Source organism: Dermacentor andersoni, chromosome 3, assembly GCF_023375885.2.
Source record: "Dermacentor andersoni chromosome 3, qqDerAnde1_hic_scaffold, whole genome shotgun sequence".
Classification (NCBI taxonomy): domain Eukaryota; kingdom Metazoa; phylum Arthropoda; class Arachnida; order Ixodida; family Ixodidae; genus Dermacentor; species Dermacentor andersoni.
In genome coordinates, this window is record NC_092816.1 from 51,801,633 (window position 1) to 51,829,228 (window position 27,596).

General features: G+C 49.2%; 1 protein-coding gene across 1 annotated transcript; it reads right to left on the reverse strand.

The window, feature by feature from the left end:
• Window positions 1-27,284, reverse strand: spz6 (Spaetzle domain-containing protein 6). Its single transcript, XM_055063764.2, has 7 exons — window positions 26,421-27,284; window positions 15,593-15,981; window positions 13,057-13,224; window positions 7,896-8,078; window positions 4,504-4,803; window positions 3,984-4,331; window positions 1-3,261 (listed from the first exon to the last, which is right to left on the reverse strand). The coding sequence occupies exons 1-7, from the start codon at window positions 26,421-26,423 to the stop codon at window positions 2,700-2,702; spliced, it is 1,953 nt and encodes a 650-aa protein (XP_054919739.1). The 5' UTR covers window positions 26,424-27,284; the 3' UTR covers window positions 1-2,699.
• Window positions 27,285-27,596: the final 312 nt, after the last annotated feature.

Genomic DNA, 27,596 nt, shown 5'->3' on the forward strand with positions numbered 1-27,596 from the left:
GCAGTGGGCGAATAAATTTTTTATTGCACCTAAGAGTCCATAAATTGAGTCAAACACTGAATACCTCTTCTAACATTAAATTAAAAAATGTAATGGTACACCACTTCAGAGTGAACACAGTGAAGCTCGTCGATGAATAGCTCGACTAAGTTTACGTGAGAAATCCGCAGGCAATCTAGGAATTAGCCATCACTGATAAGATAACTGCTCTACGCGTTAGCTCCGAAGCCAGTGCTTCTTAATATTGACTCGTTGTCTATTTGGGGATTCATTCACAACACATGTTTAAGGCGATCTTGAACCTTTTCTTTTTGCTTGTTTGTTTGTTTATTTGTTTGTTCGTTTGTTTCGCACCAGACACCCATTCTTGCCATTTTACAGGTTGAGAAGGACCATTCTCATCCTGTGATATTCGGCCACAGACAAATATGCGAAAAATTTCGTGCATGAGATTCTCCGATCGAATAGACTCGAATTTCAACAAGAACTGTTCGATTCACACTCCAAATTGCGAATATTCGCACGATCCAAGTCTTTCTCAACACACACAGTGTCTACGAATGGTCCAAGTTTAAGAAGTTCGCGCAGAAACTCCGCTGGATTTGTCTAAGTATGCGTAAGCAGTGTGTCACTTGCTCATTTCCACGCAGCTCGGTGTCATTGTCAATCTCAACAAACTTAATAGGTCATTATCAAGCTTATCGGACTAGATCCGACCCATATCGTTTATTATTAACCTTATCGGACTCGATCCCACCCTTATCAATCCTTATAGGTGGTCTCCTTATCGCAATCGATCCTTATTAACCCTTATTTGTCTTTATCAACCTAATTGAAGATGATCTGACCCTTATCAACTATTATCGGTCTTTATCAACGTTATCGGACTCAATCCGACCATTATCAATCTTTATGGTCCTTACCAACCTTACCAGAATTGCTCCGATCATTGTAAGCCCTTATCGTTCGTTAGTGCCTTATTCATCTGCGTCGAACCATTATCAACCGCGATGAGACCCATACAAGATCTCATCAAAACTTCTCGTCCTTATAAACTCATTCATTGCTTATCTGTGACACAAAGCGCATGAGCACTTAGAGATCGGTGGCATATCGGTCGGTGAGGCAATGCCTCAACGGAAGGCTCATCCGGCGACCACCGAAGCGCATCGGCGATGTGGCGTGCTCGGCATTAAATTTTCGCAGTCGGAAATTTCCTGATGCCTAAAATAAACGCGTCAAATCTGCTCTACACGTGGTTCCAGAGATGGCTTTTATTCCGCCATCAGCAAATCTTTGAACAAAGCCGTCGTAGTAACTGATCTCCTTTGACATTTGTTTTGTACCGCCAGTACAACACATTCATATGGTTCGCCTTCTGCAAGTATGGCTAAGACACTCGGCTTCTAAGCGTGAGGTCGTAGGTTCGAAATTCACCATCGCCCACGTTTTCCCTTTTGAATTTATTTTCTTTTGTACATTAATTTCTTCATTGTAATTCGTCTTACGTGACGGACGGACGGGTTTCCTAGTTGGGTCGGCATAGAAATGCTCACGCATATACAAATGTGACCCGGGCGCAAGGACCTCTTTGTGGAGAACCGGAAGAGGTAAACCTAGTAGGCGTGCCCAGTTCATAATCGAGGCATCATAGAAAGAAAACGACTGTAACGAAACTCAAGATTTCAAACATATATGACACCCGCTGTCCACTTCTGCTGGTGTAGTTCGAGAATTGACGATAGAAGAATATACCCACCACCACACCAAGAGATCGTCTTCTTCATGGTACAACACGCCACGGACACTGTGCTGCTTGCCTTGGAGAAACGTTCGCTCTTGCCGACAGTACGTGAACCATAAAAGAAATCGCCGTCGCGGCAACACTTTTTCTCTAGGCTGCTGCTAACACCACTGCGCGTAGAACGGAAAGATGGCGTGTGCCACAGCAAGCTCATTGCAGCAGGTCATCCGTTACCGAGAAGCTACCAAGCGATTGGCAACTTATCTAGCGATTGCAGGCAATGAATTAAGCTACCGTTTCCTTCTTTACAGAAGACTTTCAGGCTCCAGGCACACTAATGAGGGCAAGGTATAAGACAGCCTCGATGATTTGGCGTCGTACTTCACCATTGGCCCATCCTTTGGCGCACCTTTTAGCCAACGACAGATTATCTTCTGTTGCTCATGGGCATTCTTTGGGTACAAAGAACCTCACGGGGGTACGCGATGCTGCCAGGTTACCACAGGGGTCCCAACTTTCGATCAGTCTAGGTCCATATCGCTGATGTGCGCGATGTGCAGAACATAATTAAGCTCTCATAATTACGTGTTCCACCTATCGCCTTAAACGTCCATGCGTTGCACACACCAAACCTAAAGAACCCGCGTGCTTATAACAGGCAAGAAAAGCTTAAACGACTAAAACACTCCGGTAGCACTCGTGCCGCACTCCTGCCTAGCGCGGCAGTTCAGAATGCGCCATTCCCCGCACAGATGGACACCGTAAGGACGGCGACGTCAGAACACGCTGCGCTGGCGTCTATAGCTGCGGATGTGCTGTTTATAAATAAGCGAAGTCGCAGCAGTCACGAGTCACGTGTTTCCTACATCACGAGCCCTTGTGCAGTACGGTGTTTGCCGTCGGAGTCGGGGCGAGAAGCTCCCGGACGCTGCTGGTGTACAAAGCGAGCGGCGTCTCACCGGCGACGTCCCGCGAAGACGTGCTTCGCGCTGGGCTTCCAGCACTTGCACGAACCGTTGACGAGGAACCAGTCGTAGTACATGCGCACGATGTAGCAGCCGACGTGGTCGTAGCCGTCGCACTTGTCCTTGGACGACGTCGACGAGGAGGACGACCGGGACCTCGCCGCGGCCCTGGGTCCCGCGGGCGAGACGTCGCTGCGCCTCTTGGACGGCTGCTGCTGCGGCCTCTGTTCCTGAGATCGTTGTTTCTGAGCTGTAAGCGCCTGCAGCTGCTGCTGCTGCTGGTCGGCGCCCACGCGTCGATGCAGGTACTGCTGGAACGCGTGGAAGTCGCCCACCGGAGGCGGCTGCTGCTGCAGCAGCAAGGGCGCCTGGTGAGGGTGCGGATAGTACGGCGACGGCGGCTGCGCGGGAGCTGGATGCGGCGCTCGCCGTCGCTGCGGAGAGCTCGTGGGGAACACGGCGTGTGGGTAGAAGATCTCGGCGACCAGCAGGCTCACCCAGCGCGGGGACTCGTGGCAGAGGCCCCCGTCGACGAAGTCGCACCTGCTCGACCTGCGGGCACGAGGATGTGTGTGTATAGTTATACAGTAGCGCGGTTGTTAGCATTCGTCAGCGCTGACCACTGATCTTCTGGGACGAGAAGCGACAAGAAGCAAGGTAAAAGAAGATAAGAAAAAAAAAACGAACTTGGTGGCGGTGGTTATCCACCCGTTTCAAGTAATTGTCGCACTTAATTGGATACGCAGGAATATACAAACTGACAGAAATTAAAAGAAAGAAGCGTGCCGGAAACTGGGCCACCGGGAGTAGTAAGCGTCGAATGCGTGCTATTCAGATAGAACGAAGGGGACAGAAGCACCGAAAAGAAAAATAGAAAGAAAGGAGGGAAAGAGAGAAAAAGGGAAAAATAACAAGTCATGTCACAAATAATAAAAGCTTCGAAAGGGGGTGTTGCTCATCAAATCCCTTAGTCCAACCAACAATCGACTGAACGATAATCTCCAACGCACATCAGAACGTGCTGGGCCTGGAGGCATGGGCCTACGAGAAGCCCTGACTGGGGCCTTAGTCCCTACGGGACTGGTAAACTTTATTTTCTCCTCTTTTTCTTCAGAATTAGGACCAGCATGATAAGTACGACTCACGTCATATACTATGGCGGTTTGCCGTACATCTAACGTAATGGATAGCAAAGTAGTCGATAAGTACGAACCGGGCGACTAGGTAAAATGCCCATACGAAGAAAAGAACCAAATTAAAGTATAGTCACTCACATGCACTTCGTCTGCTGCACGGTCTGGGTGAGGTACCCTTCGTGCGGTATCTGAACCACGTACTTCCAGACACCCTGGTAGTTGCGTGCGAACGTGGGCGTCACGTACTCTTCGAGCGAGGGACACGGGGTGGGCGGCAGACCCTCGACGTCGTTCTCAAGGCTAGACTGTTGCGCCGAGTCGGACGGCTTGGACTTCTTGCGGGTGCTGCTGTACACGTTGGCCAGCAGCTTGATGGGCGAGCTGTCGCTGGTCATCAGGTCCAGGACGGTCACCAGGGGACTGGACGACGAAGAGACCGTGCCAGTAGCGCCGGTCAGCGCTGAAAGTACCTGCGTCAGCGGCGACCTGCGAACGCGAACCGCGTTTACAAGTCGTACAGCGGTCGTACAATGCATCGCGTGCAATCTAATCGAAGGCTTGTACCGCTAGGAAATACGGCCCCTTCGTTTGCGCACTGCGGCATACGTAAAAGCCCGTCGGAAACCGAGACGGGCGTTCAAAGCAGTTCTTGTCTGACCTGTTAACTATGGGCGGTGCGGGGGTAGTAGATGCGGCGTCCGGGCTGATGGCGTTGATGATGTCCGCCGCGTACGTGAGCATGTTGAGCAGGTTGCTCTGGGTGCTGCTACCGCTTCCGCCAGAAGACGACGACGAACCGGAAGTGGTGGAACCAGACGACGACGAAGAAGAGCCAGACGCGCCCGCCTGCACCTTGTCCGTTATGGCGGGCGTCCGGGCGGTCAGCATCTGCAGTATCGTCTGCAACACGGCCGTCGACACCCTGGCCGTCGAGAGGGCCGAATAGATCGTACACAGCCTGCGAAAAAGATTTTAAAGTGACGTACGCATTCGAATCTGAACCAGTACGTGCATGTTCGGGAACAGGAACTGACGAGCACGAAGTAGTACGAAAACAGGGAAGACGAAAAACGAGTGCTGTCGTATTCCGCGCTTTCGTACTAGCATTTCGTGCTCGTCTTTTCGTATTCATGAAAGCGCACCAACTCGCACGACAACTTATTATGCCAGTATACGTTTACTACGGCTATAGCCGTAGGTCGAAACTGGGTTTGCTGTGTTCCTCCGTCCTTATACCGTCACGCCGACAACGACAACCGTCGTCACCGTCGAGTCATCGTCCATATCATGTCGTGGTTATGAAGCCACTTCAACCGCACCACAGTACGAAGAAAAATAAAATATCCCACAGAAACTGATATCGTAACTCATGCCCCTACGTCGAGGCGCGATTTGGAGGTGGACGGTATTCAAGATGCCTTACATTCCAGAAAAAACTCCTTTTTACTACACAGGAATATTCTTAAATTTTATGCCTTTCGATTTTCGAGCGTCTCCATAGGTTCGAGGCCGGCTTACGTAGACTCGAGTAAATGCGGTATATGCCTCAAGAGTCAGCTGTGCTGGTGCGCAGTGATATGCATGCTCTCGAACAGCAAGAAGATACAGGAGGCGGAACCCACACAGCGCTAAAATTAAGAAAACATTGCTTCTAAATGGTGTCACACATTATGAAGAGCACAACGACGAGAGGAGCAAAGAGAACGGACGATGCACTTCATGCGTTCTCTTTTACAGCGAAGCTGTCGGCCTCTCGGTGTTCGGCATTTTTCGCTTCCGTGCGTGAACCAAAGTTGTCATCGTCAGCAATGTCCCACACCCCCGTGAGCAAGCAATAATGCAATGGTGCGTCCCCATCGTAATGCAGAGGCTACAAGCACTCGGCAAAGTGAAGCGAACCGCGTGCATACATGCATTGTAATCACGCACACAGCGTACAGATCAGCGTACGTTTCGACAAAGAGTAAGCTCAAGACAAGCATCTATCATCATCAGCAATGGCTCATACCGCCGTAAGCAAGCAAAAGCTCAATGTTCCGTGCCCACGTAAGGCAGAGGAATACACAAGCGCTCGGCAAAGCGGTGCGAACAGTGCATACATTCATTTAAGTCCCCCGTACAATGCACAGAACAGCCTACGCTTCAATAAAAAGAACAAGCTCAAAACAAGCATCCCAACCATCAATAAAGCATTGCATATACCCGCCCTCGGCAGTTGTAGTGTTGGTTTTTCAACAGCTTCGCTGGACATCCACTTTCGCAGGGCCGGGACGGCGAAGAAGAAGCTTTATTAAAAAGAATGGTATATCTTTTTTTTATGCGAAGCATATTAACGTAGGTTTCGGGCCTTCGCGCGACGCCTGGCGGTGGCCACCATTGACCTTCAAGTGACCTTCAAGTAGGTCACGTGACATGACGTCACGTGATGACGTCACACCGGCTGCAAATGGGGCCTCATATCGCGCCGTCGGTCGCCTCCCGGCGGTGGCCACCATTGACCTTCAAGTGACCATCAAGTAGGTAACGTGATATGACGTCACGTGATGACGTCACACCGGCTGCAGATGGGGCCTCATATCGCGCCGTTGGACGTCGCCCGGCGGAGGCCTCCACGCTTCGGTTCGCGCCGTCGCGCGCGACGGCGGCGCCACCATCGCTGCATCACGTGATATGTGACGTCACGCCAGGGATGAAGCGGCGCGCGCCCGCCGTCGCGTCAGTCTCTGTGCCCGCAACCGCGCCAGCGTCTTTGCGCCGGGCGTGTATGCGGTCAAGATGCCTCCAAACGCTAAGGATACGCTAAGGTTAAGCCCAGTGGATGCGAAGCATCCACTGGGCTTAACCTTGATAAGCCTCCAATTTTTTTTTCTCAATCTCATCCTTGCACTCTTCCTCGCGTTCAAGTGTGAACCAACCGGCACAAACCTGTCACATACACACTCGCAATTTCGAGGAAATAGAGATGATATTAGACATCACGATGCAACGGCAGTGCCTTCCCCATGCGAGCCAGTTCTCAACATGAACTGTTTCCTGAAAGGACCAAGATGGTCGGGAATACAGCGACCGCAGCATGCCAGCCTTTCTCCGAGACCCTGATTCGACGGCCGATCAGTGATGCCCTTCACCGTCATCGTCGGGGTACTCAGGCTGCATACGACAGAAAGCTGAGCTAGTTGGTAAGGGTTGCTAAGGTAAGTTGGTGAGATGGTAAGGTAAGTTGGTAAGGTAAGTTGGTAAGGTAAGGTAAGAACAACCCGAACGCAGGTGTTCGTGTTGTCTACTTTTCTCCTCTTGTGTTCGTGTCTGCACGCCTTACCGCTTCTTTACATTGCGAGGCTGCATACACAGCGTCTCAACACATGGAGTCACAGTGCGAGCGCTTGTGTTTGGTTCAAAGGCGTGCGAAGTCGACAAGCGCAAAATTATTACCCCCTGTAAGCAGAAGGAGTAATGGCCACCCGCATTCTTTTGCGGAAGTAACTACCTGTCTCATTTCTCACTCCATTTACGAAAGTTCTCGATTATCCCTCACGCCATCCAAACCCTACCCCCAAAGGAGTAAGATCCCTCCTATTAGGCACGCGCACTTATCAGGATGCGTTGTTGGGCAAGTTGGTTCATTGTATTTGGAAAGATTGAATGAGCTTTGTAGACAATCACAAGGAAGGAAGTCTCGTCTTCTTCCTTGTGATTGTCTACAAAGCGCATCCAATCTTTCCAAATATGTACTTACGCAAACTACATTCATCATGTATAGGTCCTCGATCGTCTGATTGGTTACACACACCTCCTCTCTCAGACAGCGGCGCCAATCACTTTAGCTTGCCGCTGTTGACGTTAGTGGCGGCAACTTGTCGCCGCCTTCAGGAGTGCACATTGCTGTTAGTTACATAATATCTTACGGTACCTGACAAATTTCGCGGGGAAACCCCTTTTTGTTGAACGTGTGCGTTAGAACGCCCGACATTTCATAATCTCGATTTAGAGTGGTTTCAAAAACTTTTTTTTTTTTTACAGCAGCCAGCGCCAGAAGTATATAGTACTCACGTTCCACTTCCGTGCTGGCATAGTTGCCTAAACGTTGCGTTGACGCTGCGCGCTAGGTCCTGCACGGTCGACTGGTACGACCTCTGACCCGGCGCTTCGTGTTCCGCGTCTCGAAGCGACTCATGCGGGCCGTCAGTCGTTTGGGTGAAGTTGGGAGATGCCAGTGACCTTCGACCACGCCGCCTGCGTCGTTCAAGAAAAATAGTGCATCAGTACGAATATGACTTGAATATGAGTATGACCTTCAACAGCGAACGATCGTGCGGTAGACTTTATCAAACACACAAGAAAGGTAGGGAATTGCGAAGGTTATTTGCACCTAACCTTTCCTTCGTTCTCCTTTTTTTTTTTTCGGAACACGTGTATTTTTCGTATGGCCATGGAAAACACATGTGGGATGCCCTACTAATGTTAGCCCACCTCTTAAAAAAAAAAGAGAGAGAGAAATGACGTGGGGCAAGATACGATTATAAGTCCTGCGGTGCATCTTGCACCTTGTGTGCGTGTTTTAAAGCGAAGCGCTATATGGCTAAGGTTCCATGTATTCTTCGCGTTTCAGCGTCAACAATAACAACAGCCAAAAAAAAAAAAAACCCGAGATCGTGCAATACCCGGCCGGCCCGTGGCGGAGGTGAAGCAGGCTTCAAGCACTACGCCAATAATAATAATAATAATAATAATAATAATAATAATAATAATAATAATAATAATAATAATAATAATCATAATAATAATAATAATAATAATAATAATAAATGAAATATATTAAAAAGCAAGATGCATTGTTTCAAGTCGATGGGTATACTGGAATCATTTGTGAACAGTCCATGGACTCACTAACAGAAGGCGTTGCCAGAAGGCGTTACTCCTGCGATCAGCGTTGCAGATTTCAACGTGGACATTTCAAAACCAGACATAAAATGGTTCACTCAGTTTGCGCTAGAAAAGTTTGGTTTGACGTACCACACAAATCCAATCATAAGAAGCCAACAAACACCGACACCAAGGACAACATAGGGGAGATTACTTGCGCTTAATAAATGAAATAAAGAAACGATCAATTAATGGAAATGAAAGTGGATGAAAAAAACAACTTGCCGCAGGTGGGGAACGATCCCACAACCTTCGCATTTCGCGTGCGATGCTCTACCAATTGAGTTACCACGGCGCCGTTTCCCCACCCACTTTCTTGGGCGTTTAAGTTTCCCAGTAAAACCCTGGGAGTGTTAGCCAGCGTCACCACTCACATACCTTGGCGGCGGATGTGGAACATCCTTTCTGCCGCAGGCGTCACGAGAACGAGATATTTTTGGGTGAAGGCAGCCGGTCAATAAACCCACACATGCTACCTGAAGGCATAAATGTTTCCCGATTCGAGACCCTCGTTATGTAATAAACGAGAAGAAAGGCGGTTAACCGAGGGGCCCGATTTTTTATTAGTCATATCATAAGAAGCCAACAAACACTGACACCAAGGACAACGTAGCGGAAATTACTTGTGCTCAATAAATGAAATAAAGAAACGTTAAATTAGTGGAAATGAAAGTGGACGAAAAAACAACTTGCCGGAGGTGGGGAACGATCCCACAACCTTCGCATTTCCAACTCGCTCAACTACTCAACAGCGGTCGTGCATAGATTTGACTTCGGCCAAGATTCTGTCTAACGCTGTAGCCAAGCCAATCCATGTGTATCACAGATAACCACAAAGCTATCGTCACAGCCATTACCAATTGACGAAAATGAATGCATTTACCCTCGTCTAACCCTGCGTGATGCGCTATACAGCTTCGCTGCTCATCCACCTTTACAGAGTGGAACGGCTCCTCAATTTTTTAACGGCTTGACTAACGTATCCAGTATACATGAAGACCTCTATATGCATTAGTGAGACCGAGAATTTCACAACTTATAAGTAAGCCTCATATTTGTATCATGAACTGCATGATAATTTGCTTACGTGCTTGTTTACCTGCGGCACACGAGAGCATCTTGCAGGACCTCTAAATCTAGTCAATGAACCTTGTTAACGTGTCCTCGTGTGGTTACATTTTTTGTTGTGTGGTTGAGCGGAATAACATTTCCTGCGAAGCACTTTTGTCGAGTTCAACCCCGCTTTTCGTTACGGGTGTGCATCCGCGTGTTGTCGCGGGCCGATCCCGAAGGTAACGCAGTCGAAAAAAATTTGGGCGGACATGCCAATGGGACCAATGGGTACGTGCACCGGGGGCCAACGGGAATGTACCGATCTTCAACGAACCTCTTAACGAGACAGCGTTAAGGGCCCCGCGTCGCAGAAAATGCAGCGTCGGCTGCCTTTTTCGGTAAAAACCATTCTGAAGCACGCATACCCAACCACGCATATCCAACCACTTTTCTATCACCAAAGTTGCCCGTATACCTTGTCTTTCGTTCTTTGCAAAGTTATTCCTCGGAATTTTGAGAACGGCAGCCCACAAACAACAGTAACGAAAAAAAAAAGAAACGCCGACAGCGCATATATTTTACGTTAGATCTCCTCAGACTGAGATACTAAAAGTGCGGAACAATAACGGGAGATCGGCCCACGCAAGTGGCCGCGTTTCTACCAGAAAGGTTGCCTTCGTTCGTAGCGTTCGCCGCCAGCGTCTCTCGGTAAACGTTACGGTTACATAAGCTGCAGTTGCGGGCATAGAGTTTCTTACTACAACCCTTAGAGGGAAATCTGGCGCCACCGTCTATGGGAGTTTCTTAAAGGGGCACCGTGCCGTCGTGGGAATGACGGTATATATGTGTCTGCGAGGCTTGCGTTGGCTGGTGTTGTAAGAGGCTTCGTCTAAAACGTGGATGTGGCTACAAAAATAATACGTTCTTAAAGCAAAATCTTCATAATATGTTTTTATTCACGCATATTACATCTTTACTCACCTACAATGCAGGACCAAGCGAAGAAAAGCAAGAACAGACGACAAACTGTTTCAAAGCGAGCGCGAATATTGTCGTCTGTCCTCCAACTTTAGCAGCCCGCTGATACTTTTTACGTATCATATAATTGTACATGCAATAACAAGTTCTCATAGTTAAACAAAACATGTTTTTGTGTAATAATAAAGCTAAAACAGCTCTTTACATCCAGTTTTAGTGGAAAATGAGTCATTGTGACAAACGGAACGGTGTTTGAATGGCTCTTCGAGAACCATGCCAATCCGAAGTCACAATATACCGGCATTCCCATGCATACCACAGCGCAGCAGCGCCAGATTTCCCTCTAGGTAATATACGTGAGAAACTCTATGGTTGCCGGGAAGCCTGAGAAGCAGTCAGGGGTCCTTGAATGCTATCACGTTTCACTCTTAAAAGCGAAGCTTAAGCGTCCTACAAATTTCTAATTTTCTTTTTGTCTCGAAAAGCGCGTTCTTATCAAATTTGACCCACAACATCGCGTTTGTGCTCTTTTAGGGCTTTGAATTGGTAATACTGAGCTAAGAGACTTTCGCTGCTACCGAAATGATCAACGAAGATTTTTCAGATTTTCTCGTTAATTGGCGTTAATAAAAAGTATTTTTCAGAAGCCTAGAAAAATTGCCAGGGTAATTGTGGTGGTCTTGAGCGATAAGATCGAGGCTTGCGCGTTTGTTATTTGGATCCATTGACAGTTCCTATGTTGCTTAGCCTCTCTTCATACATAGTGGGATCGCACCCTGATTACGAAGCACGCGAATGGCTAGAGCGTTCCAAAGAAACGAATCAAGCGTCGTTCCTTTCATAAGGTCACTATCAGGCGCAGCAGTCCGACGCACAAACCATTCGCGTGCTTCTTCCATGGACCCGTCAACTGCAGTCGAGCACCTCTACAACGGACGCCTCAGGAATGTATGACGAAGGAATAACTCGGTCCCAGTTTTTGTGTGAACTGTGCGGTGCGTGAGCTCTATTGCGAAGGATTTCTGAGGCCCTAAGGCGTTCGACTGTATTATATGCTTCTTTAGCACCACGCACATAGCACGAGCCAGAGTACTTGAGTACGTGCTTGCTTCCATTCGGCTACTATAATTACTGACTTTCTTCCTTGCGTCACGAGCCGGGAGCGTGACGTCATTTCATCGCAGCTGATCGCTACAAAGACGTTGCGAGATATTGAACCGCTTCCGGGTTCGGCCCAGGTTTGTACCGTTTCCTTCTCCAGTCAAAAATTAAAAAAAAAATTGACTTGCCATCCCGGCCCCTGCGAAAATGTATGTCCAGCGAAGCTGCTGAAAACCACCAGTAGAACTGCTGAGGGGGCTACGCAATGCTTTAATTGCTCTGGAGTAATGGTAGTAATGGTAATGTTGACAGCAAACCGCCGCTGTTCGTATTGCCTTTTCTTTTTTCCCTTGCCGCTCCTCGTATTCACGCTGCTCCTCGGGAGCCCTAAGTATGCGTTACCGACCCATAGCCATGCTGCAAAAACAACGAAATCAGTTGCTAGGCTGGCTCTCCTATATACGAAAGGCCAGTGACGTCACTCTCCACGAGCTTGCGCAACAGTAATCTTTACCAGGAAACGTATGCGGGGAGCGCTACGTGCTTGACATTGCTATCAGGATCGCCTTGCAATCAATTATGTGATTCGGATGCTTGTTTTGTGTGTGTGTGAAAACTTTTATTGTGATGAGGTCCGGAGGCTCGACTTCTCAAGCCAAGGCGGGCCGCTCCCACGTTGGCACTGTCAGGCCAAGCCTTTCAGCGACATCATGGGCCCTCTGGACTGCCCTTAGTTGGTCCTGAAATAATGGGCTTTGAATCCTTTTCTCCCACTGTGTCCATTCTTCAACGAGGTTGGGGAGAGCCGCGGGACACCCCGCCAGCATATGTCTGATTCCAATGACGCCATTACAATCGTTGTGTGCTTGTTCTTTATTCGAACGAATGCTGCTCTGTGTGTGGTATGCGTGATTACAAAGAATGTGCGCACTTCCTGCTTCACCTTGCTGAGTGCTTGAAGCCTAGCTGCTTCACCTCCGCCGCGACTCTAGCAGCCCGATGTTGCACTACCTCCGTGGTCGGCAGGTATTTTTCCCATGGTCCACGACACGAAAAATGGCGACCAACGAGAGGTCAACAGCCTCGCTGTTACAAGGGCGGCAAGAAGCGACGTGAACGGGACAGACGCTTATGTTTCTTCTTCGTGCTAACTCACCTGTGGTAGTAGTCGAACACGTGTCCAGGCGGCACGGCGAACAGGTTGCCAGCGAACCCCGGCGGCGGCCTCCCGGCGAACCTGGCCACCTTGGGCAGGTTTGGGTCCTTGCGAAGTAGCGGCAGCGTGCCCGACAGGAACGCCAGGGTCTTCTTCTTGATGACCTCACTGTCGGGGCGAGAGATAGAAGGTAGTCCGTACCGGCGATGTGTACACACAGCTCGTGGCCGAAGCTTAAATGTAGGTGTGTGCAGTGCGCGCACGCCAGGTTTGGCCGCACTGCGTGCGAAAACAGGCTCACCCCACTGCGCCATTTCAGAGCGCAGCGGCGCCCGTTCCTGCGGCGAGCGTCGGCGTCGTCCTACGGCGTAACCGAGCGAACGAGCACAGCGAAAGATGAGGGCGAACGCGGGGCGCAGCGGCGGATGAAATAATCGTCGAGAGCGAGGAGGCACAGCTTGGCCGCCTGCGCGTCGGGTCGGTCGCTATCTCGCCGCATATATTTGTGGACATATATACAGGGCGATCATTTTTTAAGGTTTATTGAATTTTTAAAAATAGTCCGTTGCATATTACATAATCGTGGTCCTTGTGCTGGATTATTCGAAGAGGCCGACATTAGTTGCACGAGAAATTCGTTGGTGTTTTGGTTCTTACAAAAAGAAATGCAAATGGAACGCCAATTCATTTCGTCGGACACATTGAAAATTAATACCTCGAAACTGGTGCAGTCCTGAGAATTCGTTCGAAATGGATACGCCTTGCGAGCTCCCCGGCCTATAATTCGTAGATTGAAACATGTACCGTAAAGTGATTGATTAAAAGAGTTAATCGGCGCAATTATGTTAATCACTCAATTAAGCGTTTCTTTTATTTCTCGTAGAAGTAAAGGCCATCTCATCGAGTAATTTAGATCAAGGCTTAGAATTGTGCTATCTGCCGCAAGCTATTTTTTTTTAATTGGTGAAAAAAGAATAACTTGCTGCATAAGCACTGAACATGTGATGTCGGCTCACAGGCATATATCTTTAAAAGTACACGGGTTTGTTATTGGAATGGTGAATTAGATTTCACGGCATTCTTTAATTTACGTTACTTCTTTTTTATTTCATTTCTTTAAATTATTCGTTAGGTATTTGCCATTGGGAATATGCCCACTCTTGGCCAGTCCTCCAGAGCGGGTTATTAGAAACGTCAATAACCAGAACGGTTACTATTAGTGAACGACTTATTTGGAAAGTGCGAGAAAGACCCTGGACGTAGAAAAGGAAGAACACACCACACACACACACGTCCAGTGACCTTTCTTTGCGCTCTAAGTTTTCTAGTAACGCCTTACCAACTAGCCGCCTACCTATCCATCCTATTGTTCCGGAATGGGCATGTCCCACTGTCACACGAGGGGTGCCGAGTTCCCAAATGACGTTGCTTGACAAGTGCCGTACTTTTCTGCGCACACGTATACTGTCATCGACGTTCTTCCTTGAACGTGCGTCATACATCGCCTCCGTACTTGCGAAATCGCTGCGTGTACGTTCTCACATTGTGCGCCCGCCTGAATCGGAGTTTGCATTTCGTCGTAGCCTTGTGACGATGCAGTTCCGTAAACAGATAAAAAGTTGCACGACGATGATAAAGTTGTGACCTCCGTAGCGGATAAACGTAAACATTCCATAAGAGGGAACGTTTGCGTATATAGGATCAAAGTAAACGAAATTGTATACGCGTCGCCTTTAGCTGTAAAGTACTTATTGACCGCTTTCCGTAACGTTTCGTTCACGTATAGATCACAACATGTGTTTTGGATCTGGGTGATCCTTCCCGCGAACGGTGGCCAGAACGAATGCACACGCACTTTTCACTAGTGATGACCGGCCAACGGTGCGCACTTACTATCTTCAGTTATGACGTTTCCGGCACAGCCATTCAGAGTACGTACTAAAGAAAATAGTTTTCACCGCATTACGCAGCCGCCTTTATAAGCGGTCCAGTCGAATGAATGAATGAATGAGAAATGAATGAATGAATGAATGAATGAATGAATGAATGAATGAATGAATGAATGAATGAATGAATGAATGAATGAATGCGCCAGCGGGCGAGCCAGTAAAGTGGTTCGTGGTCACCGCTCGCAGACCACACATCTCATGTTGGTGGTGAGCGGTCAATTTGTACTAGTTATCGTTGCAAACCAATATTGATTAAAATTCTCCATCATTCCGTTCTTCACACTTTAACCTGTTTTCTTTTCCTTAATTTCTTTCTTTGTTTCTTTCCCCCTCCTTTTTTTTTGTGTGCTTGACTGATTGCAACCCTGCACGGTGGTTGCACTTCTTTTTCCTGTGCGCGCAGTTTGCACGTTTGCGGAATGCATGGTATTTATTTATAGTGCTTCTTTGCTCGGATAGCTGAAGGCATCTGCCCACTCAGCGACAATTTGTAACACCTTTGTATCGTCCACCTCCAATAAGCGCGATTTCAAGTTTCAGTGGCATACAGCATCGAAAACACCAAATGTACAAGAATACACACTCACAATGGGTACGGTTCTCCCTGCGGCCTCTGTCCCATCGGGTTGAGCGGGATGAACCCTTTGTTCAGGTCTCCGCAGAGGGTGTCGCGGGGCGAGAAGCGGCCGTACACCACTCGCTCGGGACAGTGCACGTTGGCCCGGTGGTAGGGCGGCTTGCGCACCCGCGGGGGCCGGTCCTGGGGCCGCCGGGCCTTCTGGAAGGCGTAGTAGCCCCGAGGGTGTCCCGTCGTCGCCTCGCGACCCTCGCCGTCCGGCGACGGCCCGACCGAAGACGTCGAGGCCGCGGAGGAGGAGGCACCGCCGGCACCGCCGCCAGGTTGAGCGCAGAGCGCCACGAGGGCGGAGGAGAGCGCAGCGACGAGCGGTAGCCAGCCACGACTACGTGCCAGCAACTGCGAACGAGACAGGTGGGGGAGAATTAAAGGGTATAGCGTACAAGTAGCTCTCGGCACTTTGCGGTGTCTATGCCCGGGTTTAAGCGTTTTCCTTCCTTTCACGCCAGCTCGGGTCACGCGACGTGTTCCACTGGGTATGTGCCGTTCTCCAATGAATCTCTCTGACGCCGGATGTGTGTCACTGCTGCTTGCCCGGAGAGGGAAGTATCCTCAACGCCGCGACCATAAAAACAGCGTCCACCGTGGAAGCGGAAGAGACTGCCATTGCTTTGGCCATCATGAATCCCTCCGTGCAAGCTATCATAAGCGACTCCAAAAGGGCAATAGTCAACTTTTCGAGAGGCAGCACAGGCGTATGTGCAGCGCGAGTCCTACGGGCCTTTAATAACGAAAATACTGTTGAATTCGTATGGGTCCCTGCCCATTCGGGGAATCAAGGGAATGAGGAGGCGCACTGGGTAGCCCGAGGTCTAATCAACCGGGAGGTGTGCCCCTCAGACTCGGATCCTATGGATGAGGCACCGACGACATACCACGAAATAACAAACTATTACAAGCAAAAAAGGCGAATCTACCCGCCTCCAAACGCAAGCCTCACGCGAGCGCAAGCCTCGATCCTGCGTCGAATCCAAACTAAATCGTTCCCCAGCCCACATTGCCTAGCCATAATTACCAACGGGCAATGGAACCCAATATGTCAAAACTCCACAAATCAAACATTGGCTACCCAAAATCCCATTCTTTGGGGGTGCGAGGGCTACCCCCTCCCAGGTCGCTCCTGCCAGCTCCCTCACAACAGACGTGGGAAGAGCTGCTCAGAACGCCGGATGAAAAAGTACAAGAAGCCCTCGTTGCCTGGGCCGAAAGGGTCGCTCCTCGTGAGGGGCCATTCTAGGACTCGGGCCTGCCAGATCATAACTGAGCAGAGTCTCAATAAAGTTGTTACTACCACCACCACCTGCTGCGTGCTGCTCTTCATATCGTCATAGAATGCACATCCACCCTAAGATGGACTGCTTAGTCGCGTTAACGCGTTGCCAATGGTGTAGGACGAATGCGCCGCAAACGTTTTAGCAAAAAAAAAAAAAGAAACCCTGAAATGTTCGTCAGATTGTGGATTGTGTCGAAGCCATGTCGTTTTTGCAGACCGTTTCTTTTTCTGGAAGTGCGAACGCTCTCGCCCCATTTAACGTTCTCCTTTCGCCTTAGATGTCAGCGAGCCACTATTGTCTGAGGAGCGAAGGTGAATTAGTCTTCTCTTTAGAGCGCAGGTCCTATAGGTGCCCGTTCCTGCGTTGAGCGTGGGCGTCCCTCGGCGTAACCGAGCACAGCGAAGGATGAAAGAGCGGACGCGGAGCGCAGCGGGGGATGAAAGACGGCTCTAACGAAGAGAGCGCGAGGAGAAAAGCGGAGGGGGAGGGTGCACCGTAAGCATGAGGAGGAAAGCGGAGGAGGAGTGCATGACGAAAGGGTGAGGAACGCGGTGAGAGAGGGTGCACCGGAAGCATGAGCAGGAAAGCGGAGGAGGAGTGTATGACGAAAGGGTGAGGAGGAAAGCGCGCACGCCGCACAAGGCGTGCTCTACGGCGGCGACCAGGCATGCGGCGAGTGCGTCCACCGATACCATATCGACCCTTTTCGCGTAGCAGTTTGTTGTAGAGAAACAAGGTGGCGCTTTCAGCGGTGCGCCGCACGTAGCCTCAGCGACAGCGCACGAATACGAAACCACTACCATTTCCACCTTGCTTCTGTGCGATCGGCTGTCGGAAATGCAACTGAGTTTTCGCTAACGCACTGTGCTCCAATCATGTTGGATTGAATCATGTGGATTGAAGACGTGTGCAGTAGTTGACTGCAAAAATAGTGTGACTGGCATATTAAGGAATGGAATGAATCTGTGTGGCCAAGTTCGCGTACCGCTGCTGCAACTGTCCGTACGTGTTACCGGCACTTCAAGATGTACGGCTTTCTTCGAGAATACACATATTTGCTCATCCGCCAATGTTGTATCGTTAACCTTCAAAAAAATTGCTTCAGCCCCGGGATGTCAACAAGAGTGAGTACCGCTCGTTGAACAGTGACAAAGGGAATAGCGCCGCTTTCTGTCATAGTAAGTTTCGCGCACAGTATGAACACTCATTTACTCCACCTGGCACACAAACTTACGCCCACTCTATCACCAACGTGTCAATGAATGGATGAGCGCACACTTTAATATATGCGCACCATATACGCACAGTAAATGACGTACTACACGGGTAGCGCACGAATGGTCGAAGCTGGATGTTTCGTGACGGTCCACAAGAGTAAGCGAGTTACTAGCGATAATACATCTTCGCTACAAGGTATTACGAGGTACAATTAAAACAGCTGCGTTTGAAGCCTTGCACGCAACGAGAACAAGTCCATCGGAAGTGAGCATACCCTCGAGCGATTAGGAAGAAAACAATCAGATAGTGACAAGCCGCTGCTTCAACATATTTGCCAAATTAAGAACGAAGAGCAAAACACACTAATCCTGATTCAATTCATGAGCGGAAAGTTTGCGTAGCTTGGAAAACATATTTGGCCGCGCTTTTAGAACAAGCACGATACACGCTGCTCACGCCATTCGGACGCAGCTTAATCAGCTCCAGATGCGCTTTTGCATGTTCTCTGAAGCTGTGACCAAAGTTTCGTTTCGTGCACCCAGTCACCGTCCACGACATCTCCCAAAACAAAGGCTTTGCTAAGCCGCACCGGCGTCGTGCAAACCCATTGTAAACACGGAGGCAACGGAGCCAGTTGAGGCACGCAATGGACGCATCACCACGTGTTCAAACATGGCAGCGCCCACGGGATCGCCGCGAAAAGGGTCAATATGGAAACAAAGCGCTGGCGTGGACTTCGGAACCATTGCGCATGCGCTGCTTTGCCTGTGCGCCGCCGCCGCCGCCGCCGCCAGACAATGCGCTCCGCGCGAGCGACGCGTTCCCGTGTTTACGCTTTCTTTCTCAACAATGAGCGACGCAACCGGTGTAAACGCTTCGTCTACCGCTGCTGCTAAAAACGTGCTGCCCGAGCAGAAGCCTAGCGCCGCCCCCGAGAGGACCCTGTCGTTCAGAATCAAATTATTTGTCACAATATATCGCGGATTCAAAACACCTAAACAGCTGCGCTCAAAATTCGCATTACAGAGTATCGCAATCGTCGGTGAATTTTACACTGGTAGAGTATTCCTTCTCCATTCTAAATTCAATCATCTTTCTTTTTTTATTATTTCTTTTTTACCTTTACCACGTTTGCTTTCTCCACGCATGTCAAGTTGTTCCCGCTGTTAACCTATCTCCCATTTCGATGGGCACGCTCGACCAGGCGTGCTGTGTTGTTGCCTCAAGACATACGTTTCACAACCACGACGGAGATTGGCCCACACAGAAGGAGATAATACGCTACACGAAGCAAGACAAAAGTAATGATAAACAGACACGCAATCATAGAGAAGTCATTAGGGGACACATTTGCAGTAGAAATTGATTTCGCATGCAACACATAGTGCACAATGTTCGGCACCACTATAAAGAACAGACAGTCGTGACAGTTGCTTCATGATCACTAACTTGCAGCGCACGTAGAAAGGACAAAGAGATACGTATACAGCGCTGATTGGCAAGTCAGAGCTTCGTTAGAATATCGGCCTTTTAATAAAGCAATGACAAGGTTTTCTTATCGCCCAACGTAGCATTGTGGCGGGTTACAGGAAAGGTTGTCATTAAAAGCCGATATTCGAACAATGCTCCCAGTTGTCAATCAGTGCTGTAAGTATTGTCATGTAAAAAAAGTAGCGGCCTCTTCCTCAGCGCAGTTGAACCCACGATAAGGCATCACTTGACGAAACAGTAACCGTTAGTTCTTAAATCGGCGACGTCTTTGCTAGTTGATGCAGAAATCGTGGTCAAAACGGTGTTTTGTGTGTGTTTGGGTTGGTTATTATATAGATTGGGTCAGGGAACAAACGCGAGTTAAGGACACCTTAGTTGAAATTAAGAAAAAGAAATGGGCATGGGAAGGGCATGTAATTAGGAGGGAAGATAACCGATGGTCATTAAGGGTTACGGACTGGATTCCGAGAGACGGGAAGCGTAGCGGGGGGCTGCAGAAAGTTAGGTGGACGGATGAGATTAAGAAGTTTGCAGGGACAACATGGCCACAATTAGCACATGACCGGGGCAGTTGGAGAAATACGGGAGAGGCCTTTGCCCTGCAGTGGGCGTAGCCAGGCTGATGATGATTATTTATACTTAACTTCATGGACCGTATTCAGCAGTGAAGTTCTTACGCAAGAACCGTCGTAAGGGCAGGTACTAGCCAATTACGTTGCAGGACATATTAATAACAAAAGGTGACCAGCCATTGGCAAACAGCACTTACGAACAAAAAGTAATGTCCCATATTCATGTATTCGTAAAATCCACGTTAAGGCGCCGTGTTTGCTTAATTTGTTCAATTGATTGTGCCATGTCCATAGCGCAATTATGCAAGTTTGATCTGTGTATATTGCAGAACTCCTTTGTTAACAGCTGAACACGGCGAAGATATGGTACACAACTCTATCCGGTGTACTACAGGACACTACCGCACTTAGCAAACTGCATGGAGTAGAACGCCACGTATACGATGTACTATAAACAGTGCGCGTTGTGCGTACGTGTGAGTGAGGGCGTGAGCATACGCGAGAACAATCACGTGCCTCACCCCCTGCGCAGTAGGGTAGTTCGCTCGTCTGCGCACGCAACAATGAAAACGCCCCGCAGCAGCCTGGCCCACCGACCGCAGCGATTATTCCTTTGTCTCGACTCATGTAAGGCCCACATAAGCTATACGCACCAGGCCGCGACCCCGGATTATTTCTTCTTCCGTTAGCATGCCACCGCGCGTCACTGCAGTCGACGGCGGTGAGGGTATACCCGAACAGCGGGTAGGAAAGGAGAGACGCGAGAGGAGATGGGGGGGAGGTGCCATTGTCCGCGTGACCAGCTTGCTCCTTGGCTCGTGACAGCAGAGATCCTGGTGGCATACCTTGCCGAGCAGACGACACGCCGCCTTGCTTGCAGACGACGCCATTGCTCCGTAAAGTGCCCTCCGGCTTCGCTATGTGCTCTCGGGAGCGCACTGCGAAGGCGTATGCCAACCGATGGGCTCCTGTGCGTCACGGGTTAATGACTCCTCTCCCCGTGCTCTCTATATCATTTTTTTTTTTGTGCTCGTGTACGGGCTGTGCACACGTCACGTGAGGCTTGTCGAGGATGTGTGTTCGCCCTATGCAGCAACGACGAACGTTTTCGTTTCTCTCTTCTTATTTTCTAGAAGGGCCTCATGCAATGGCGTCTCAGGTCTGAATGTGTGTCCCAGCGTAGAATGGCGCTGGGACGCACAATAAACTGCATCGCGTGCCGTTCGTGCCCCGTTTCTGGCGTCCGGGTTGGAAAGCAGGTAACGATGCGCTTGCAACGTTCCATTTACGAAATATCCACTGGCTCTGTACCTGGACAGATAGCTAGCGAAAGAAAAAAAAAGGGAGAAACCCGAAGGTTTGCAAAGCTTAATCCAGCGTTTTCCTGCTCCATGTGGCTCGAGCGAAGCGCCAGAAGAGTGTTAATGCAATTTTTTATTTATTAGACAGTTTTAGCGTGCCCGGTATTCCGGTAAACGCAAGCGAACTGGATGTTTTACAGGTATATCGAACACGCTGAGACTCTCTATAAAGTCTCTGCTCAAGCAGACAAAGATGATGACGTTGTCTGCAAATCGACGTTCGGTCCACCTCGTTTTGCAAATATGTGAGGTCATGACGGTGGAGGCCCTTGAGAGAAATGTTTACCTCGGGAGTTCCCATATCAGTACGTGGTAACGGAGAAATCGTTTTTCTCGGTAGCCACAACACTAAATTTGATGAAGTTTGTTGCACCTGAAAGTGAAGGGAAAAATCGGCCGACTGTAGGACGTACAATTTTTATTTAGCTTATCAATTTTTTGAAAAAAAAATTCTTGAATTTCGAACATGCAATAAAACAAAACTGAAGAATCAAGTTTGCAACTCCAACTCAGCAATAATTTAAAAAAAAGAAACGATAGCACAGTTCTGTAAACTGTGCCTACTGGGACATCTAAAGTGGTTAAAAGTAACACATTGCGCCCCACTCTAAGATATGACGTAATAGTTTTGCGGAAACCCGCAAGTTGGAGAGAAGTATAATGAGGAAAAATCAGACATCCACCCGTTCGTAGCAATTGCTACGAACGGGTGGATGTTTGATTTTCCCTCATTACACTCTGAGATATATACCACATCTCTATGAGTAGGACTTTTGCAAAATCCTCGTAAGCATCCTAACAACTTCGCGTAAGGTTTAAACATGTACGAGCTTCACATCTGTCTGCTTTCGATGATCCAGAACATGTAGTTCACAAAACTGCGATATCTTTTAATGGCACAGAGTTACAAATTTGTAAACTTCGCGTTTCAGTTGTTTTTCTTCTTTCTTTCTTTAACTTGCTAGCTTCCAACAATCTTTGCCCCCAAAAAAATCTGCGCCCTGAATCACAATTTTGCTTTCTACGGTCTGTAGAAATAGTATTATTATTTTTTTGTAAATGCGATAAATATCATTCAAGTTGGTTCCGTAGTTTACGAGTGAGAGCATTGATGCGTTTTATATGCATCAGAATACATATAAATACGCTCACAGCCACAATCCTTGCAGTGCGTGGTAATCCTTGCAACGCACCGCAAGGACTGCGACTGTGAGCCCATGTATCATGCCTGCGAAATGTATCCAGCCTGCGAAAAGCTGGAATCATTAACGCGGTAGATTAAGAACCACGGAACACACCAAGCTTGGATGGGAGGTGCGTCAGCGTGGCACTGATTTCATTGTCGACTAAACAGTAATTTCTCCGAGTGCAGTAGAAAGTTGTAAATATTTACTTTTGGTCGACAAGGAAATCGATGCCATGCTGACGTGCCTCCCATCCAAGCTTGGTATGGCCCTTGCAGCTTAATATAACTTCGTTACAGAGCAGTAGAACCTCGTAATTTTTCTAAGTACAGTAGAAACTTCGAAATAATTACTCTTTAGCCGACAAGGAGATCGGTGCCACCCTCACGCGCGCCTCATTCAAGCTTGGCATGTTCCTTGCATCTGAATAGAACCTCGTTATAGAACAGCAGAACCTCGTTATAGCGAACTAACGGCTAGAGGGAAGATAAACGTACGCTGATCCAGAGTCCATAGGCGTCTGTGTATCTTTTTCACTGATATAATAAACGCGGGTAAAGTGTAGAAACGGGGATATACAAAAGAAAAAGAATATTTTGCGATATCCGGAACGACATGAACAGTCGTGGCATTGAAGAAAACTTACAATAAATAGTTTTAAAAAAGGCTCAAGAAACCATGAGTTTTTGGTGATGACGTAGGAAACAGTGATCGCACGCATTCAACACGAGGTTACATTGATCATTTATTGGGGCGGCCTCCATGCTTCCCTATCAAGACGCGCTTGATTGCATCATCTACGAGTGCAATAACAGCTGGCCCCTCCCTTAATTTAGTCTGGGTCTTCTGCGGTAACAATAGTGTCGTGCAGCCTTGGGCAACAGTAACCGCCTCCGTGAGGCCTGTCCAGTGCTTACGTATGTGTCAACGTTAAATTGTGCCGGCCAGATGTCCATGACGTCGGAGCGGAAGGTTCCGGCTTTTCTCGATAAGCATGAAGCTGCTTTACGATGTGCATGGAAGCTCAGAACGACGAAAAAGATCAAGACCTGTGCTAAGGATGCCGCAATCTGTGTTTCACTACCGAACACATTTGCGCACTTTTGTACGGGAGTGAACCAACTGTGCTTAGAAATATCATTGTGGTTAGAGAGAGGCAAAACGGTAAAACAGTACGGGTGCCGGCAGCCGTGTGTCGTAGTGTTAGTCACATCGACGCTGCCTGCCGCACTCGATTTCAACGCGGCAGACGGATGTGATGCGGCTCGGGAGACCCGAGATACGCCTTGGGTTGTGGTGGAGGCGCTGCACTGATGAATGGCATTTTTTACTTATTTATTAGTCTTTTTGTTATTTAGTTTTTTATTTATTTATTTCCTTTTTCTTCTTTTATGGTCATGCTGGTTTGAACACATGAACATACTACGGCGACCCGATACAAAGAGAACGACCCCCATTAGGCCCGAGGACACCCCTTTTTGTACCCACCAGCCGACGCCGACCAGACCACCCGTTGCCCAAATGAAATGGTGAGGCAGCTTGTACACGCGCACCCTGGTCACTGTTCCGAGCATTGTGACAGTGCATTGTAAAAACTGGAAATGCGAAACGAAGTTTCGTAACGCGTTGTTTTTAAAGCAAAGCTTTCTTTGCCCCTCTTCCTTCGACTTTCCCACTGCTACTGCTGTCCGGCACACCGCGTCGGAGGGGAGGTTTCAGAGCGTGTGTATACATGACAGGAGTGAGTCAGAGAGGAAAGGCGACGCGAGAAACTCGCTCTCACCCCACCGCGTCGAATGTGCACAATGCCCTGTGGAGCTCCCTGGGCGTCGCCACATTAGCCTCTTGGCAGCTGTATTTATCCGTGACTCTCCTCAGAAGCATTGCAGAAACTGCAGCGCTTCCCTTTCCACTAACGTGCGAGTCTAGAGTGACCTAGCTAGAACTGTAGAGAGGAGTGGGAGAAGAGGTAGTTCCCATACAAGAGAGGGGGGGGCGTGAGAAGGCAAGGAAACACTACTACTTAGACACGACAGCGGTTGTGTGGAAACTGGATAAGCTTAAGTTCAAGGTACGGTACAGTACGTTGCTGCTATTTCTGAAAAATAAACCCCATGCAAATATGTCAAGCGGCCAAACTACGCAGGGCGTGCAGAAGCAGAGCTGCATTAATCAGAGCGAACCGCAAGGTCCAAGCGATACTACGGAAGCGGTCGACCGTCAAATCAACACTTCTGTGCCCGCCACGCCAGCTTTGCGGCTATGCCATTGCTAGAGGTCGTGGATTTGATCTACGATGTAAGGAGTATTTTATCCCAATCGCAGCAGCCGCATTTCGACGGGGGCAAAATAGAAAGCGCTCGTGCACTTAGACTTTGGGACAGGTTAAGGAACATCACGGTCCAAAATTAATCCGTAGTCCGCTACCACGGCGTATCCCATAATCTGACTGTGGTTTTGACACTTACAGCCACAGAATTCAGTTCAGGTTTAATACTTATGCCACGTTGGGATGTGCCATGTCAGGCCATGACAATGCTCAGCCCTCTCAGATGTTATGAAATACGGCGCACAACGCCTCAAGCAAACACCTCTCCCTGTGTGGTCTGTGTACTACGCAGACAAACAGCAGTGGTGCACGCAAGGTAACGTTTAACATCAACTCACCCCTCTCGTGTTAGACTAAACGTTGGAGAAATGTAAACATTAGCCGTCAATATCAGTGCTAATCATCGTCAGTCAAAGCATCCAGCAAGGAAAGCTCCGCTTACATCGAATCCCACAGTGCGTGGGATCTGCATAATCGTTATTAAAAGCCGTTTAAATGAGGGTATATCCAGTGATGTCTTTCATGTAATGTTACAATATCCGAGTTGTGGGGACACTGGGCAATATTAAAGCTCGTGAGCTGTACCGAAGTGAAATTAATGCCTTCGGTCCTATAACTTTTGGCCAGGGGAAAGTCTAAAAGTCCAACCGCATGGACTGACTCACTCGGCCGCAAGACCTCCTAGGAGGAGGTAACGACATCTACAAACTTCCACACTGTTAGGTCAGCTTTCTTGCAAGGTGGCGCAGTAACACAGTGAAGCCTAATTCCTAGCCAGCCGGATGGTACATGTGCAGGCTGTGGAGATTAATCTGGTTTAAGGTGTCGGTTTGGTAGCTGTGATGTGATGACAACGCACATTTAACTGTGGAACGCTGAAGACGATCGTCTGTAATTTCGTCTCCAACCGTTTACCTGTGTCGCGGTAGTGTGCAGACAAGAAGCATAGTTAGAAAAATGATGCATTCTTGGAAGCAAACGGGTTCTCATAGAGGCCACACAACAGAGGAGTGCAACTTCCACGGGACCTGAGATAAGTCACTAGATGCGGAGGTCATCATCACACCAGCCAAACATCTGCAGTTCTCCACAACGTTTCCCGTCCGCTAGGATTCGTTCCAGTCGCTCTAAACGATCGAAGCTTTTTATCTACTTACGCATGACGTGACTCTCAATCGCAACTGGGATAGATCAGATGCGCCTGCTTGCCCTCTGAAATAATATCACCACCCAGATGAATGATTTATCATTTCATCTCCCGGCAAATTGAGCTGAATTACGGGTAATAATGGGTAATTCGGGTAGTAATAACGGGTAGGTGACACCTCATCCAAGTGGCACGTGCTTACCATTTCCAGGCGTTGTTCTATATCCTCGAGACAACGACAGCACTTCGAGATGGATCGACGTCCCGAACTAGAACAGCATCGCACACAGATGAACCAGCTCGTAGCGCTTCAGTCAATCGATCTCTCGGGGCACTGTCGAACGACCTCGTCGAAAGTGAATCCCACAATCCCTCCCGTAGGCGTCGTGAGTTTGATCGAAAGCGACGTAACACCGTTTTCACTTCCGCGGCGGAGAAAAGCACCAGCCACTAGACACCGCTCCAAGGCGAATAGAAACAGAAACGCAGCGATCCACGCCGATCCACTTCCCGTTCGTTCGAAAGGTGCCGCGCGGAGAAATCACCCAATGTCTTCTTTTTCACGTCACGAACACATTCATAACCGCCATCGCGGGGAGATTACAGGTCTTTCAATAGGCACAGCTCTCTTTCGGGAACGCTCGAATCGTGATATTCTCACAACTCGACCAGACGTGGCGTCGGCGGCGTGAGAGCTACTCGGGCACGGAAGAACGCTTCGCTGCTGTCCATGGTTGGGGTGAGGTCTCGCTAATAAGCCTCCTTCGCCAGGGCCTGCAGCTTGCTACCGCTGGTGCCGGCGCGGCTTTCTTTAGGAAACGCAGCGGTGCGGAAACGACTCCGGCAACCTCCCTGTGCATTCGATCGGGAAAACGGCGTCGTCTGCTGCCGAAACGGCGGGAATCCGAGGCATCCGGAAGGAGAAGCAGGCGACGGCGACGACGTCGCTAGGGCGGGGATGGCGGTGCTGGTGGCACCATGGCACTTCTCTCTTCCTTGCCGCTCTTCTCGCCTCGTCCGGGGCCGACCGAACCGCTGTGTCTACCGTCACTGTGCGTGTGTGTGCGCGCACGACGCTAGCAGTGCGGCGGCCGCTTCGCGAGAAGCGGCGGCAAGGTCACGGTCAAGATTCTCCCCCTCGCCTCACCGACGCGCGCGCACGCCCGACCCCGTAGTACGCTGGAGGCGGTGCGCGTGCCAGTGCCGCCTACCGTCACTCCACCTTGTGTCGGTTGCCGGCAGTTATGGGTCGCGGGGGTTTGCCCGGTCGGATGAGAAAAACAAAGCGGTAGAGGTGTTTCGTGCGAGAGTGTGTTCGTTGGAGGGTGTTTAGGAGGAATGAGAACTTGGGTTTTTGGGTTCAGCTTGTTTGCGCTGG

Coding starts and splice junctions, on each gene's coding strand:
- spz6 (XM_055063764.2), bottom strand. Junction 13,225..15,592: donor CAGGGAGAACCGTACCCATT/GTGAGTGTGTAT, acceptor TCGCCCCGACAG/TGAGGTCATCAAGAAGAAGA. Junction 3,262..3,983: donor GTGCAGCAGACGAAGTGCAT/GTGAGTGACTAT, acceptor TCGTGCCCGCAG/GTCGAGCAGGTGCGACTTCG.